At 37.9% G+C, this 17,893-nt stretch overlaps 1 protein-coding gene across 1 annotated transcript in view; it reads right to left on the bottom strand.

Annotated features, from left to right (window-relative positions):
• Positions 1–17,893, bottom strand: part of DNAJC1 (DnaJ (Hsp40) homolog, subfamily C, member 1) — a 233,883-nt gene that overhangs the window by 123,225 nt on the left and 92,765 nt on the right. The window contains exon 7 of the mRNA XM_011991332.1: positions 11,291–11,381. Within this exon, the coding sequence (XP_011846722.1) occupies positions 11,291–11,381 (91 nt within the window). The remainder of the gene's footprint in view (positions 1–11,290; positions 11,382–17,893) is intronic.

The following is a 17,893-nucleotide window of genomic DNA, read 5'->3' as shown; positions in this document are numbered from 1 at the left end:
TCCACAAAAGAAGTGAAAATAGCCTTAACTGATGACATTCCACCACTGTAATTTGTTTCTGCCCCACCGTAACTGATCAATGTACTTTGTAATCTCCCCCACCTTTAAGAAGGTTCTTTGTAATTCTCTGCATCCTTGAGAATGTACTTTGTGAGATCCACCCCCTGCCCGCAAAACATTGCTCCTAACTCCACCGCCTATCCCAAAACCTATAAGAACTAATGATAATCTACCATCCTTTGCTGACTCCTTTTTCGGACTCAGCCTGCCTGCGCCCAGGTGAAATAAACAGCCATATTGCTCACACAAAGCCTGTTTGGAGGTCTCTTCACATGGACGCGTGAGACACTTGGCTGGGCGTGGTGGCTCACATCTGTAATCCCAGCACTTTGGGAGGCCGAGGTGGGCAGATTATCTCAGGTCAGGAGTTCGAGACCAGCCTGACCCACAAGGTGAAATCCTGTCTCTACTAAAAATGCAAAAATTAGCCAAGCGTGGTGGTGTGCACCTGTAATCCCAGCTACTTGGGAGGCTGAGGCACGAGAATCGCCTGAACCCAGGAGGGGGAGGTTGCAGTGAGCCAAGACGGTACCAATGCATTCCAGCCTGGGCAACAGAGTGAGACTCCATCTCAAAAAAATAAATAAATAATTACTTTATTGAGCTATTAAAGCAGCCATGTAATAATGATATGACAAGCAATAATGAACATTCTTGAAACAAATAAATAAAAAGTTTCAGCAAAAACAAATAGAAGACATACAGAAGAACCAAATGGAAATGTCAGAGCTGATGTGTAGTACACTAACTGAAGTTAAAAACTTAATGGATGGGCTCAACAGCAGAATGAAGCAAACAGGGAAAAGAATCAGTGAATTTGAGGATAGAAAAACATTTTAAATTGCCCAATCTGAAAAACAAAGTAGACAAAACAAACAAAACAAACAAACAAACAAAAAACTAAAAACACAGCCCTGGGAAGTTTTGGGACTCTGAACAGCAACTTAAAAGCAGCAACAGAGAAACAAGACCTTATCTGTAGTAGAAATAGCATTCAAATGACAGTGTATTTCTCACCCCAAAACATGGAGGCCAGAAGGAAGTGGCACAGCATTTTTCAAATGTTGAAAGAAAATAACTGCTATACCTGAAATCAATATCCTGTAACAATATCTTACCGGAATGAAGGGGAAGCCAAGACATCCTGAGATGAAGGAAAACGAAAAGAATTCGTCACCAGTGGACCTATCCTGCAATAATGGCTAAAGGAAGCTCTATAAACGGAAAATAAATCATAAAAGAAAATATATTGGACAACCAGGAAAGAAGAAAGGACAAAAGAATAAAAATATGAGTAAACACAACAGACTTTCCTCCTGCTCTTGAGTTTTCTAATTATGTATGACGGTTAAATCAAAATTATAACCTTCAGTGTTATAGAGAAAATACTAAAGACAATGATACTATAAACAAGGAAGGTAAAGGGATTTAAGGGGAGGTAAGGTTTTTACATGTCAAAATAGCAAAAATCTGACACCAGTAGACTGTGATATGTTATGTATATATAACATTATACCTATTATACCCACTAAAAAGTGATACAAAGAAATACAGTTAAAAAAAAACCATAAATAAATTAAAGTGGCATTCTAAAAAATGTTGAGCCACAGGAAGGCAGAAAGAAAACAGAGAAATGATAATGAGAGAGAAAAAATAGAAAATAAAAAATATAATAGCAGACTTAAGCCCTAACATATCAATCACTATATGAAATGTAAATGGTTTAAATACACAAATTGTCTATTTAACACACACACACATACACACACAGTCTTTTGTCTTTTTTACATATATATGCTATTTATAACAGAGAAATGCTATCTGTAATAGAGAAAACAGAGAAATGATGAGAGAGAAAAAATAGAAAATAAAAAATAAAATGGCAGACTTAAGCCCTAAGAGATCAATCACTATATTAAATGTAAACAGTGCAAATACACAAACTGTCTATTTAATACACATACACAAACATATACACATATGGTTTTTCATCTTTTTTACATATATATGCTATCTACAGCAAACTCATTTCAAATATAACAATATGGGTAGGTTGAAAGTACCACGATTGGAAAGATATACCATACAAACATTAATCAAAAGAAAGCAGAAGTAGTTATACTAGTATCAGGTAAGGTAAAGCAGACTATAAGGCAAAAACAAATTACCAGGAATGAAGAGAGACATTATATAATGATAAAAAGATCCACCAAGATGGCATAGCAATCCTAAATGTGTATGCACCAAACAACAGAGCTGCAAAACATGTGAAACAAAAACTGATAGAACTTAAGACAAATTTATAAATACAGTAAAAAATTCCAATACCCCCTCTCAATAATTAATAGCATAACTAAATCAGCAATGATATACAACTCAACAATGCCATCAGCCAACTGGATCTAACTGGCATTTATAGAACACTCCAATTCACCACAGCAGAATACACATTCTTTTCAAATGTCCATGGAATATATGCCAAGATGGATCATATCTTGGGCCATAAAACAGATCTGAACAAACTTAAAGGAATTTAACTCATACAGAGTGTGCTTCCTAATGAAAAGGGAATCAAACTACCAATGTTTAATAGAAATATAACAAAAAGGGCCCTGAACATTTGGAAACTAAACAATATACTTTTAAATAATGGATGAAAGAGGAAATCTCAAGAAAAAAAAAAACTGAGCTGAGTCAAATAAAAATGTATCAAAATATGTGGCCAAGCGCGCTGGCTCACGCCTGTAATTCCAGCACTTTGGAATGCCAAGGTGGGTGGATCACTTGAGGTCAGGAGTTCAAGACCAGCCTGGGCCAACATGGTAAAACCTTATCTTTACTAAAAATAAAAAAATAAGCCAGGCATGGTGGCACATGCTGTAATCCCAACTACTCAGGAGGCTGAGGTGAGAGAATTGCTTGAACCTGGGGGGCAGAGGTTGTAGTGAGCCTAGACTGCACCACTGCACTTCAGCCTGGGCAACAGAGTGGAGTGACATTCTGCCAAAAAGAAGAAAAAAAAAGAAAAATCAAAATATGTGAGACACAGCCAAAGCAGTGCTGAGAGGGAAATGTATAGCATTAAATGCTGACATTAGAAAAGAGAAAAAGTCTCAAATTAATAATCTAAACTTCCACATCAAAAAACTATAAAAAGAAGATCAAAACAATCCAAAAGCAAACAGAAGGAAAGAAGTAATCAAAACAAGAGCAGAAATCAATGAAATTGAAAACAAAAACCATAGAGAAAATCAACTAAACAAAAAAACTGGTCCTTTGAAAAGATCAACATCTGGCAAATCTGACAAAGGAAACAGAAGACAAAAGTTACCTATATTAAAAATGTGAAATCACTACAGGGCATACAGACATCAAAAGGACAAAAAGCAAATATTAGGAACAACTCTAGATACATGTATTTGACAACTTAGATGAAAAAGACCAATTGCTCAAAAAACACAAACTATCTCAACTCACTCATGAAATAGATAAATGAAACATGAAATATATTTAAATAGCTCTATAACTATAAATCAAATTTAATTTATTTTAATACTCCAAAGAAAGAAATATTCAGGCTCAGATGATCTCACCAGAGAATTCTGCCAAACATTTCAAGAATTAATACCAGTGTTAGACATTCTCTTTCAGAAAACAGAAAAGGAAGGCTGGGCACGATGGCTCATGCCTGTAATCCCAATACTTAGGGAGGCCAAGGCAGGTGGATCACTTCAGGTCACGAGTTTGAGACCAGCCTGGCCAACATGGTGAAACCCCATCTCTACTGAAAATACAAAAATTAGCCAGGCATGGTTGTGGGCGCCTGTAATCCCAGCTACTTGGGAGGCTAAGGCAAGAGAATCACTTGAACCTGGGAGGCGGAGGTTGCAGTGAGCCAAGATTGCATGATTGCACTCCAGTCTGGGCAAGAAGAGCAAAGCTCTGTTTTTCAAAAGAAAAAAAAAAATAGAAGAGGAGAGAAAACTTCCTATTTCATTATATGAAGCTGGTATTACCAATAGCAAGGTCATACAAAGACAGTGCAAAAAGAGAAAGCTAATGCTATGGTTTGAACATTTGTATCCCTTCCAAAATTCATGTTGAAACAGTCTCATAGAGGTGGAGCCTTTGGAAAGTGATTATGTCATAAGGGCTCCTCCCTCATAAATAGGATTAAAGGCCTTATAAAAGAGGCTTCACACAGCATTCTGTCCCCTTTCTTCTTCTATCTCTTCTGCCATGTGAGGACACAGCATTCATCTCCCATAGAGGATGCAGCAACAAGGTGCCATCTTGGAAACAGAGACCAGGGCCTCATCAGATACTAAACTTGCTGGTACCTTGGATCTTGAACTTCTCAGACTCCAGAACTGTAAGAATAAATTTCTGTTGATCATAAATTACCCAGTCTCAGGTATTTTGTATAGCAGCACAAAATAAACTAAAATAGAAAGTAATACTGAGAACTGGTGGTGCTACTATAACAAATACCTGAAAATGTAGAAGTGGTTTTGAAATTGAGTAATGGGTAGAAGAAGCCAGAACAGCTTTGAAGTGCACGCTAAAGCATTAAGCATGCTTCCAGTGAGAGCTCTGAAGAAGAGGAGAACTGCAGAGAAACCCTCAGTCATCTTAGAGATGATCTAAGTGGTTGTGATCAGAATACTGGTACAAATATGGACAGTAAAGGCCATTCTGATAAGGCTTTAGTTGGAAATGAGGAGCAGTTTATTGGAAACTGGAAGAAGGGCCACCCTTGCTGTAAAGTGGCAATGAACTTGGCTGAATTGTGTTTTGGGTCCTATTACTTTGAGGAAGGCAGAACTTAAGAGCAATGGGCTAGGATATTTTGTGGATGACACCTCTATCTCTAAGTAAATTGTTCAGGATGCTTCATGGCTTCTCTTGACTACTCATAGTAAAATGCAAGAAGAGAGAAAAAAATTAAATATAAAATGTATAATTAAAAGGAAAGCAGAAGTTAAAGATTTAAAAAATTCTCAGCCTGGTCAGGTTTTAAAGTATGCTTGAAGAAGAATGCCAACGGTGTGGCCAAGCAAACATTTCATAAGGAGATTTAATATGAATAGAAGGAAGACAGATGCTATTTATCAAGATGATAGAAGAATGACTGCAAAGGTATTTTGGAGATTATCTGTGCTGCCCTTCTCATAGCAGGCTCAGAGCACCAGGTCCTTGAGGGCAGAACAGTTTCAAAAAAGGGGCCCAAAACACTTGTGAAACCATGGGGCTTGTTGCTCAGGATGTCTCATTTCTTTTCTGTGCATTCAGATACAGTGCTCCTCAGCTGCCTCAGGTACGGCTCATGCAGGCCATGGTGCATCTCAGGCCACCACTTCAGGGGGCACAAGCAGTAAGCCTTGGTGACATCCATGTGGTGCTAACTCTGCAGGTGCACAGAGTGTGTGAGTTGTGGAGATATGTCTACCTAGATTTCAATGGATGCCTCATAGAGCCTCAGCGCCCAGGCAAAGAACTGCCACAAAGGTGGTGCCACCAGAGACAACCCCAACTAGGGCCATGCCCTGTGGAGCCATAGGAGTAGGGCCACCACTAAGACCTCAGAACTGCAGAGCCACCAGCATGCAACTCTAGCCTGGGAGAGCTTGCAGACATGAGACTCCAGCCTGTGATAGCTGTTCCGTGGGCTGTGACCAGCAAAATTATAGTGCTGGGGTTGCCCAGAGCCTTGGGGACCCAACCTCTACTGTCATGTATCTGGAAGATGAAACATGAAGTCAAACTTGATTATTCTCAGGCCTCAAAAATTAATGGTGTTTGCTATATTGGGTTTTCAACTTGGGGACTGTTGCCCCTTTATTCTTTCCCATTTCTCCCTCTTGGCATGAGAATATCAATCTTATGCCTGTCCCATCATTATAATCTGGAAGCATACAACTTGTTTGATTTCTCAGGTTCACAGATAGAGGGGAATTGGCCTCAGAATGAATTATACCTTGAGTCTCACCCATATCTGATTTAGATTATATTTAGATAAGACTATAGACCTTAAACTTTAAAGTTGATGCTGGAATGAGTTAAGGCTTTGGGGGCTATTGGTATGTAATTAATATGTTTTGTATGTGAAAAGGATATAAATTTTGGAGGGGGGTGGTCAGGAGTGAAATGCTATGGTTTGAATGCTTGAGTCCTTCCAAAATTTATGTTGAAGCAACCTCCAATGCAATAATATTAAGAGGAAAAGGCCATTGGGAGGTGATGAGAGATCTTCCCTCTTGAAAAAATTAAGACTCTTACAAAAGAGACTTCACACAGCATTCAGCCCCTTTTCCCCTTCTGTTCCCTGTGAGGACACGCGTTTGTGCCCTCCGGAGGATGTAGCAACAAGGTGCCATCTTGGAAACAGACAGAAACCTTCGCCAGACACCAAACCTACTGATGCCCCGATCTTGGACTCCTCAGCATCAAGAAGAGTGAGAATTAAATTTCTGTTCATTATAAACGAGCCAGTCTCAAGCTATTTCCCAGGTATTTTGTTACAGCAGCACAAATGGACAATGATAATTACAGACCAATATCTCTCATGAATATAGATGTAAAACTCTTTAACAAAATAGTAGCAAATAGAATTCAACAATAAGAACTATACACCACGTCCACGTGGTGTTTATTCCAAGTACGCATAGTTGGTTCAATATTCAAAATCTAATAATGTAATCTATCGTATTAATATACCAAAAAAGAAATATCACATAATCACAATTATTGATGCAGGAAAAAAACACTTCACAAAATTCAATACCCCGTCATGATTTCTAAAAATGCTCAGAAAACTAGGAATAGAGGGAAACTTTATCAACTTCATGTACAGCAGGGGTTCTCAAGCCCTGGGCCATGGACTGGTATCAGTCCATACGTGTTAGGAACCAGACCGCACAGCAGGAGGTGAGTGGCAGGAGGGCAAGCATTACTGCCTAAGCTCTGCTTCGTGGCAGACCAGCAGCGGCATTAAATTCTCATAGGATCTAAGTTGCACACTCCTTATGAGAATCTAACTACAGTTTCATCACAAAACCATCCCCCACTGCCACCAGGTCCATGGAAAAATTTGTCTTCCACAAAATCAGTCCCTATATTGAATATATATACTTATGTATTTATATACTTATATGATTTGAAATATTAAGGGAATTGTAAATTTATATTCGAGTTGTATGATTTTAAAATTTCACACTTTCATTGGTATTCAAATATCCTAGGATATTATACTGTACCTTAGGTAAAAGTACCTAGGATAAAATACTATATTCTTTAGATGTTATTTGCCCATATATAAACTGTTTTGGAACGAGGGCTCCTATTAGACTTTAGGTTTTATAATATAAAATGGCATAAGGTACACAGATTCTATTAGGTCATGTTTTCAGATATGCTGGAGCTAGTGATTGGTTATATGTCTTTGCATAAGTTATCTCAGAGAGTATGCTCCCATCCATGAGCACTCTATGTTACCACAGGCAAAGTGTTCTAACCTAAACTGTGGCTGCTCTTCTTCAATCTATTTTTTCTTCTTCCCTACCAACCCCCGAATCAACTACTTTCTTCATGAACCTGAGTTTTCTAGAAAATCACTCTTCCTTTAGTCTTAAGGAAGGTGACTAAACTTTCTCATCCTGCCACACTAAAAAGTCACATTCTGTCCCCCACTTTCTCACTGAGTGCTTCATCTTACAGGGTGTCCCTGAGGCACCCCTACTTCAATCCCTTTCTGGGGCATGCAACAAGGACCACAAAACAAGAAAAACATAACTAATGTTGGGAACTATTTCTCCATATTTAAAGGAAGTACTTGGCAGCAGCATTTTGATTAATTTTGGTTTTGTTTTAAAATCATATAAGGTACAAAGAAAGGGGTCAAGGAAATAATCAAGTTTACTTCTATACTTTCCTTTCCTTGTCTATTCAAATTGTGACCTTTACAATTTCTTTATAAAGTAAGTCAAACATGTCTTTTTCTCATTCATGATATGGGCTGTTTTAGTACACATAATTCACTTTCATTAATTTAGAATGAAACATATGATTAGAGAATGTGCAAAAAAATCATTAACCCTCAAAAGTCTAATATTTGTAAGTATTCAACTTATTTAAACCTAAACTACAAAATTGATTAAAGGTTTATAATAAGTGCCCCAAATTTCCCAAACATATATCAATATTTTTTTTGCATAAAGACTTCTCAGAAGAATATTTATTTTTAAGAAATCACCCTTTTCACTGCCCCCCATATCTAAAATACCATTTTAATAAGACTATCGCACCCTACTCGAAGTAGTTGTAGTGCAGCCCTCAGAGAATACTGCACAATCTAAGCAGTAAAGCAGATGAGGGCAGATTAGCAATTAGGTCATGAAAAACAGGCAGCATAAAACAGCTATTGCTAATCTACATGAGATGCATTTACTCAATTAAGTAGATGGAAATGTTATTATGAACTTGATATTCTGATGATGGTCTTTAAAATTAAGAAGGATGGGGCAAATGAAATGCACACTGGGGGATTTGGGGCCTTTATGTATTAATTCTAAAGTATACAATGCAGAATACTGTAATGAAGTTAACAAAATTAATTAAAATATTCTTTGCATGTAACCATTAGAGACTACATTAAAAAATACATGACAGTCTGACATTGTTAACAGTAAATGTGACTGTTCTTTAACATTCTTAATGTTGATACCATCGCCTTTTCTAAATATACCACTGATAAAAGCAGCATGCAAGATAACAGTCTTATTATTCAGAGCATAGTATGAGGATTGTTTTTAATATGCTTTCTGGTATTCACTTATTCCACTCTGAGTTTCAATAACTGATAAGCTAGTGATGAATTTTCAAATGTTACACATTTGTGTAAAGTGAAGACTGTTACACATTTTCACTTTCAGATATTTACATATTTTTTAGTTTGTGATTTTTACAAAATCAGACAATGACAAAATTAAAAGAGACATTTTTTTTTTGAGATGGAGTCTTGCTCTGTCACCCAGGTTGGAGCTCAGTGGCATGATCTCGATGTACAGAAACGTCTGCCTCCCAGGTTCAAGTGATTCTCCTGCCTCAGCCTCCCGAGCAGTGGGGATTACAGGCACCCACCACCACGCCCAGCTAATTTTTGTATTTTTAGTAGAGATGGGGTTTCACCATGTTGTCCAGGCTGGTCTCGAACTCCTGACCTCCAGTGATCCGCCCATCCTGGCTTCCCAAAATGCTGGGATTACAGGTATGAGCCACCGTGCCCAGCCAAGAAGAAACTATTAAATATGTTTGAGAATTATATAAAACTCTTAAGCAGAACAAAAGTCATTGAACAATTTTGGAAAAATAGTTAACTCCAAAATGAGCTTTTGTATAGTGATAAACACTTCATGTTTAACCTCTAATTTCAGAAAGGGTAGTGTATATACTTAGTCTTGTTACTATTAAAGAATTCTAACACATCTACCAAAATTACAACAATTAAGTTTTTTAACAAAAAATTACATAGAAATGATAAGCTGTGTCTATGAGAGCAATGAAATGTAGTGTATTTATGTTGCCACTAGGTAAATTTTGGATTAATTTTATATTCTTCTCTTTTCTTTTTTCTTTTTTTGAGATGGAGTTTCACCCTTGTCACCCAGGCTGGAGTGCAATGGCGTAATCTCGGCTCACTGCAATCTCCACCTCCCAGGTTCAAGTGATTCTACTGCCTCGACCTCCCGATTAGATGGGATTATAGGTGTCCACCACCACACATGGCTAATTTTTGTATTTTTAGTAGAGACGGAGTTTTGCCACGTTGGCCAGGCTCGTCTCAAACTCCTGACCTCAGGTGATCTGCCTGCCTCGGCCTCCCAAAGTGCTGAGATTACAGGCGTGAGCGATGGCGCCTGGCCGATAGTCTTCTCTTTTCTTACAATTGTAATTTTTCTTCTTCTTGTGATTAGTCTGAAAAGGCTTAGCAATTGTTATGTACCAATTTTTCCTAAAATAACAATTACATAAAAATGACAGAGTTTCACTTGCACACTCCTACTTCTTAACACACATGTCAATCTTGGTATGTAATAATCCTCTATCATTCTAACTCCTTCTTCTTAACAGAAGTCTACTTTAAACAATTATATAGTTGATGTGAATATTACTTTGTATTTGTAAGTATTGAAACTTTTTGAATTAAATAATGTGTTTCTCGAGATGGTGTTTTATACGGCTAGGTGCTCAGTGGATGCTCATTAATATTCATGGCATTACATGAATTCATACATCCATCCATTTACCGAACATTTATTATGTGCCAGGACCCTGCTTGATGTTGCAGACACAAAGATGAACGGTCTCTGTTCTAAAGCTGTCCAGACACCTGAAGGATTGTGACAGACTGAAAAATGACCCCCTAAAATGACCACACCCAAACCCCTAGAACCTGGGACATAACAGTGAACAAAACAGATAAAGACCTTATCCTTACGGAGCTTACATTCTACTGGGGGTGGGGGGTGGGGTGGAAATCAGATGGTAAACAAAACTAACATATAAATTAAAGTAGTATTAAGTGCTTGGAATAAAAATAAAGAAATGCAAAGAGACAGAGCATATATGTGTGGGAGCCAAGAGGTAGAGAAGGCAAAAATAGACAAAAGGACTGGAGCTGAGAAAACACCCTTTTTAAATAATATATTCAACTTTTCCTAAAATCAGCAAGAACTGTCTTTGTGTTCAATGGAAGATTTCTTTTCAACATACTGATAATTTATACAAAGTTGTTCACACTATATAACAATACTGCAAATGAAACAAAACTTTTCAAAACAAAAATCATTGGTATTTTCAGGTTTCCTAACTACAACCGTTACACAGCAAGTTGGGTGATTAACCGGTTAAACTAGCACTAAATATCAATTGTAATTACAATACTGAAGTATTTTAGGGCTTTGCAGACTTTGGATGCCCCTGGATTTGAGGAGTTACATGACTCAAGCTGATTTTATCCTTCCTTCTGATACCAAACTTTGGGTGGTAAAGTAATGCTATAATGTAGTATGTTCCATGTTAAACACATTAAGTACAAGTGCCTCCACTAGGGAGTGGGAAAAAAAAAAAAAGAAAACCAGAAAATTTAATTACTGTTGAATTTAAAAGATAATTCACATTTAAATCATTAATTTTATATGATATTGTTAAAATACTAATGTTTAAAACTCACTTTGAAGTGTTTCAAGTTCAGTTCTAGTCAGTGCATCTTCCTTTTCCTTCAATCTTGTTTCTTTATATTTAGCATAAAACTGCCCAGCATCCTTAAAAAAAAAAAGGGCATACATAAATTAGCATAAAAATCAGTATGCTTCAATAATATTTTCCATATAACTTAATTTTAAAGCATTATATTCATTTTATAGCTTTTCTTTTTGTTTTCAGATTTTATGATGAGTAGAAATTAAACATTTGTCTATGATTTTTCTCTCCTGGAGAGCCAGTTACGACAAGAAATTCTGAGTATAATTTTAAACTATTTTTTCTCTCAGATATGGAAAGGAGGTATCCTCTTCCTGTTTTCTTCCATTGTATGCTATTTTCTTTCTTTCTTTTTTTTTTTTTTTTTGAGATGGAGTCTCGCTCTGTCTCCCAGGCTGGAGTGCGGTGGCGCGATCTTGGCTCACTGCAAGCTCCACCTCCCAGGTTCATGCCATTCTCCTGCTTCAATCTCCTGAGTAGCTGGGACTACAGGCGCCCACCACCATGACCGACTAATTTTTTTAAAAAATATTTTTAGTAGAGACGGGGTTTCATTGTGTTAGCAAGAATGGTCTTGATCTCTTGACCTTGTGATCCCGCCTCGGCCTCTCAAAGTGTTGGGATTACAGGCGTGAGCCACTGCACCCGGCCAGCTATTTTCATAATATACTGCTGCATGTACAAAGAGCAGAAAAACTCATTTGCTGAACTGATTTGGCATAGTAATTTATATTACTGTGACTAACAAAGTACTACTGCTATTTTCATATTAGCCCTTTAACTACGATAGATATTCAGAATTATTTTCAAATCTGATTATAAAACTTATATGCGCATGTATATAAAAGTGAAAGTTGCCACTCCTCCTTCTACCAACCTTAGAGACCAGTATAAAAACCGTTACCATGAAGTCTTGAGGATTGAGGACTGAGGATACATACTGCATACATACACTTAGGTGTCAAAATACAGTGACCGAAGTCTCAATGAGTGGCACACAGGTAAGGCTTTAGTGGTGTACCAAAAAAAAAAAAAAAAAAAAACTAGGTCTTAAATAATGACATACACAAAAATAAACAAGTTGATGCTCTAGGCATATGAGATCCTGACAATGAAAATAAACAAAACAGATCTTTTACCACACTCCTTGGCTCAAACCGCAGATATTTTATAGGAATACCACTTGTATAACAGCTACCAGCCCACACTGTGCTTCCATGTCTGTGCAATTGCTTTGCCCTCTGCCTACAATATTGTGCTTCCCTGGCATTATTCTGATGAACTCTTATTAATCCTTGAAAACCCATTCAAGACCCATCTCCTTTGCAAGTTTTTCTGACCTTCTCTGGCAGTGTAATTCTCCCTTGTATACTACCTTTTGTATTTAAACATGTCTATAACTGCTTTGTATCATGTTATATTCTCTTCCAGATGAGAAATTGAGATAGGAATACTTACATGCCCAGAGCACAGTATCTGCCATTAAGCAGGTACTCAGTAAGTAAGTATTTACTGAATTGAACTAGACTGAAATATATGAGAAACCTAATAAAGCAAGAAATGAAGGGCCCTGATGACGAACTGAGGTGAAATAAGAAAAAGAAGGGTATCAAGAATAACTCTAGGGTAACATTCCTAGACTATAAGATTCCTAGAGCAGATAAATCATAGACCCATCTGAGAGAGCTTTATTTCTGCAGGAAAAAAAGGAACAAAATCTTTGACACTACTTTGACTCAGATGTAAACACATAAATACTTAAACCCTAGAAACTCTTTTCATCTATGACTGTGGCCAAATTAAAGCTTTCTCCTGGGGGTCTGTGTCTCTTGGGGTTCTATCAGAACTCCCCCACCTAATAAAAATTAGGTATTCCTAAAATAATTGACTCAATACAATACAGATATATTATTAATATAGTAAAAGATCTCTTAATTCTTTTCATCCCCACTTTTACGTTCCTACTTCATTTCTATGAGGATTCACACAAGCCCTAGGCCAGGTAAACAATGGTACGATTGGAAGAGCACAGATGGCCATCACCCAACTTACTCATTCTCCCATGCCTATATACAGTTTAAGTTTCAACGGGGTTTTCGGTTAAGTTTTTGTAGCCCCTTAACATTCCCCACCCCCCGTAAAAAAAGTCAGCCCTAAAGAAGTATTATTTTATATTAAGCCATATGAGTCATTTATACCTTGGTGTGAATGAATGAGCTTATTAGCGTCTTTCCACAGAGTAAGTTTTAATAGTAGGGAAGAAGAAAAGGTCAGGAAGGCATTGGCTCCTTGAGGGGAGTAGGAAATGTGGCACATGCAAGAAAAGAAGGGCACGGATTAGTTATTTATGAGAGGTAAAAGAAAGTAGGCTGAAATCAATCATCACAGTATAGCACAGTGAAATATGGTGATTAAGAGGACAGATTTGGAGCCAGACTATCTGAATTAAGATCTCAGCTCTGCCATCTTACTAGCTATGTGACATTCAGCAAATTATTTAACTTCTCTGTACGTCCATTTTCTCATCCATACAATGGCGATAATAAAAGTACCTAACTTATATGACTGTTATGAAGATTAAATATGTTAATACCTGGGAAACAGAATGACATCTTCCACATAATTAGGCCTTATATGTATGTTAGCTATTCTTCTTATTATTATTATTTATTTTTTTTTGAGACGGAGTTTCGCTCTCGTTGCCCAGGCTGGAGTGCAATGGCACGATCTCAGCTCACCGCAACCTCCGCCTCCCGGGTTCAAGCGATTCTCCTGCCTCAGCCTCTCGAGTAGCTGGGATTACAGGCATGCGCCACCACACCCGGCTAATTTTGTATTTTTAGTAGAGAGATGGAGTTTCTCCACGTTGGTCAGGCTGGTCTCAAACTCCCGACCTCAGGTGATCCACCCGCCTCGGTCTCCCAAAGTGCTGGGATTACAGGTGTGAGCCACTGTGCCAGGCCTTTTCATAACTACTTCTACCAATTTGACAAGGATCTTGTTTTCCAACACAAAGGATGAGTTTTGTGCTGCATACTTCACCAAAATTCCCCTGCCAAATCCTGTATCTTCTTGCTTATGTGACCTTTTTAATTGCATCCTTTTTACTTCATTTTGCTGCATAATAGCAAACTCTTCCTAGTAGTCCTGCCAAATTTGAACATTTCTCTGTTAATGTTTCTTCCTGCTATGGCACATAATCCCACTAAAACTTCCTCTTTGAAATACACGTTTAATCCAAATCCACACATCTAAGGACTGCAATCCACCCAATCATCCTAACCTACTCTACTTAATCTGAGAGTTTCAATACATTCCGTAGTTTCATTCACTGCTTTTATCTTCCTTTTGCTCTATTTCTAAGCATTTATTCAAACACTCCTCATGTTTTCTCTTTTTTTTCATATTGTACCTATGCTTTGAAATCAAATTACAATATACCCACTCCAGGAAACATTATTTCCTTAACATTCTATGAACTCAAGCAATTCTACTTTACTGTACAACTTTACATTGTTTCAACCATCCTTGTGTACAGTTTGGGGTATTGCACTTTAAGATACACTGGCAAATAGACTTTAAAAGGAAAGTGATTAAACAGGGAGGCAGCTTGAAACTCTGTTTTTATAAGGGATTAGAGATAAGAAGATTGGGGATAACTTCCTAACTACCATAGAATATCTCAAGGTTTATTATAGGAAAGAATGGTATAAACTACTATATATGATTCCAGAGATGAAAGTTTTGATTTTGGATAAATACAAGGAAGAAGCTGAGCGTGGTGGCTCACACCTGCAATCCTAGCACTTTGGGAAGCTGAGGTGGGCAGATCACTTGAGGGTAGGAGTTCAAGACTAGCCTGACCAACATGGTGAGGCCCCATTTGTACTAAAAATACAAAAAAGTAGCCAGGTGTGGTGGCAGGCACCTATAATCCCAGCTACTCAGGAGCCTAAGGAAAGAGAATAGCTTGAACCTGGGAGGCGGAGGTTGCAGTGAGCCAAGATCATACCACTGCACTCCAGTCTGGGTCACAGAGTGAGACTCTGTCTCCAAAAAAAATAAATAAAAATAAAAATTATATATATATATAAGCATTTCCTAATAATTAACTGAAAATGAAATAGACTGATTTTGGAGGTAGTATTCAAGAAGAAACCAGGTGGCTATTCTTTAAGGTATGTTCTAAGGTATGGCTATTCCTTAAGGTATGCTTTTGAATTCAAGCATTCAAAAGAGGACGAATAGAAAAAATTGTTTTCAACCTTTTTTCCCTCCCATTTTTCATGGGGGGGGTGAATTCAAGTGAATAAAATTATAGCAAAATTGCTTAATGAAAAAAATAAGCACAAAAACTTACTTGGGTCCAGAGTAAACTCTAGTTTACCTACACAGAAAGTTAGATTTCCTGCGGATATAAACTTCTAATCCATCCTTATAGCTGCAGTATACTGCCTGGCACTTACAGAAGCTTAATAAACATTTAATGAATAATTAAATGCTTACTTTAATTGATTAGGGCTCTGAACTGCCTGACCCATAATACTGTATTAAAATTATGTAGTTTACATTTTTCCAAACAGAAAGAACTCCTATTCTCAAGGAGTTTATAATCCTTATGAATGGAACCATAAGCAAAAGATTTTATTCTAGAAGCAACTGTATTAGTATTTAAATTTCTTTTTTTTTTTTTTCTCCCCGAGAGAGTCTCGCTGTGTCGCCCAGGCTGGAGTGCAGTGACATGATCTCGGCTCACTGCAATTTCCATCTCCCGGGTTTAAGCAATTCTCCCTGCCTCAGCCTCTTGAGTAGCTGGGATAACAGGCGCCCACCACCACACCCGGCTAATTTTTGTATTTTTTAGTAGAGACGGGGTTTTTGCCATGTTGGCCAGGCTGGTCTTGAACTTCTGACCTCAGGTGATCCACCCACTTCAGCCTCCCAAAGTGCTGGGATTACAGGCGTGAGCCACCGCCCTTGGCCAGTACTTAAAATTTCCTGAAGAGTTCAAAACCTGCCTGCATAGACATCAAACAGGGGACAGGTTTTACATTTAAACGATGGCTAACTTAAAGAATGTATGAGTGTTCTTTGTATGTAATTATAGAGCACAGGCTCCTGCACAAGAAGACATTAAACAGGGATATTTATGCTTCTTTATTGAACCACTATTATATGTGTGGTACATTATTAGGATATATGGGGATTATATAAGACACAACAGTTTCCCTTAAGGAATATGTAAAAATAACTATAAATATTAACCAAAATATGGAATATAGAATATAAGCTCCATGAGAACAGGAATTGTTGTCTTTCTCTCCCCACCCCCGCCCCAAGGGCCTAAAAGAGTACCTGGCATGAAGTAAATAATGCAATCAATCAATAAAGTTTGTTGAAAGAATTACTGGCAAAGAAAGTGGTGCTCACTCAACATTCTGTTTTCCCACATTTCCTTGTTCTTTCAAGATTAGGTGGGGTCAGAGGACTAGTTCTGGATAGACTGTGGATGGAAATATCATGTGTCATTTCCAAACCAACTCACAGAAAAGCTCATGCAAATCCTCCAGCTCTCTACTCTTGTCATAATGAGCAAGGAGGCCACATGTTCCAGATGGATAGAGCTAGGAGATGGTGAAGACATCATTGCTCTGAGCTCCTGAATGGTTAGGTAGAGCAGAATGCCCACTTTCCTATCAACCAGACAGACATGAGGCATACGCCAGAAACAGACTAAGGTCTATCAGTCTACTGTGATTAATACAAATAGTAAATGCTACACAGTTAGTATGGAGAACATACAATGAGAATTTTTCAGTTGGCCTGATGAAGGAAGGTTTTGTAATGATGATAATTAGTTTAAGCCCTGAAGATACAGTATTTCCAAGATTAGTAAGCTGTGAGATGGAGAATATCCTTACATTAAACCTTTTTTTTTTTTTTTAGCTTTTGAGATGGAGTCTTGCTCTGTCACCCAGGCTGGAGCAGAGTGGCAATATTTTGGCTCACTGCAACCTTCACCTTCTGGGTTCAAGCGATTCTCCTGCCTCAGCTTCCCAAGTAGCTGGGACTACAGGTGCCTGCCACTACACCCGACTAATATTTATATTTTTAGTAGAGACAGGGTTTCACAATGCTGTCCAGGCTGGTCTCGAACTCTTGATATCTGGTGATTCGCCCGCCTTGGCCTCCCAACGAGCTGGTGTGAGCCACCGCGCCCGGCCATCCTTTAACATTCTTGACATAGTTCATTAAGTGATAAGAGAATATGCTAAGCTGGCACTGTTGGTAATGTTTTGGTTTACTTTTACCTCTCCATATAAACGTCAACATATTAAGCAATCCAAAGAAAAACTTAAGAAACAAGGGCATTAAACTAAGAGAAAACGAAACACTGCATGTTCTCGCTCATAAGTGGGAGCTGAACAATGAGAATACATGGACACAAGAAGGGGAATAACACACACTGGGGCCTGTGGTGGAGCGGGAAGAGGGAGAGCTTCAGGATAAATAGCTAATAGTGCATATGGGACTTAATACCTAGGTGATGGGTATTAAGCAAACCACCATGGCA

This window comes from Mandrillus leucophaeus, unplaced genomic scaffold (assembly GCF_000951045.1).
Source record: "Mandrillus leucophaeus isolate KB7577 unplaced genomic scaffold, Mleu.le_1.0 Scaffold394, whole genome shotgun sequence".
Taxonomy (NCBI): domain Eukaryota; kingdom Metazoa; phylum Chordata; class Mammalia; order Primates; family Cercopithecidae; genus Mandrillus; species Mandrillus leucophaeus.
The sequence above is the reverse complement of the archived record's forward strand: the minus strand, read 5'-3'. Positions and strand labels throughout refer to the sequence as shown.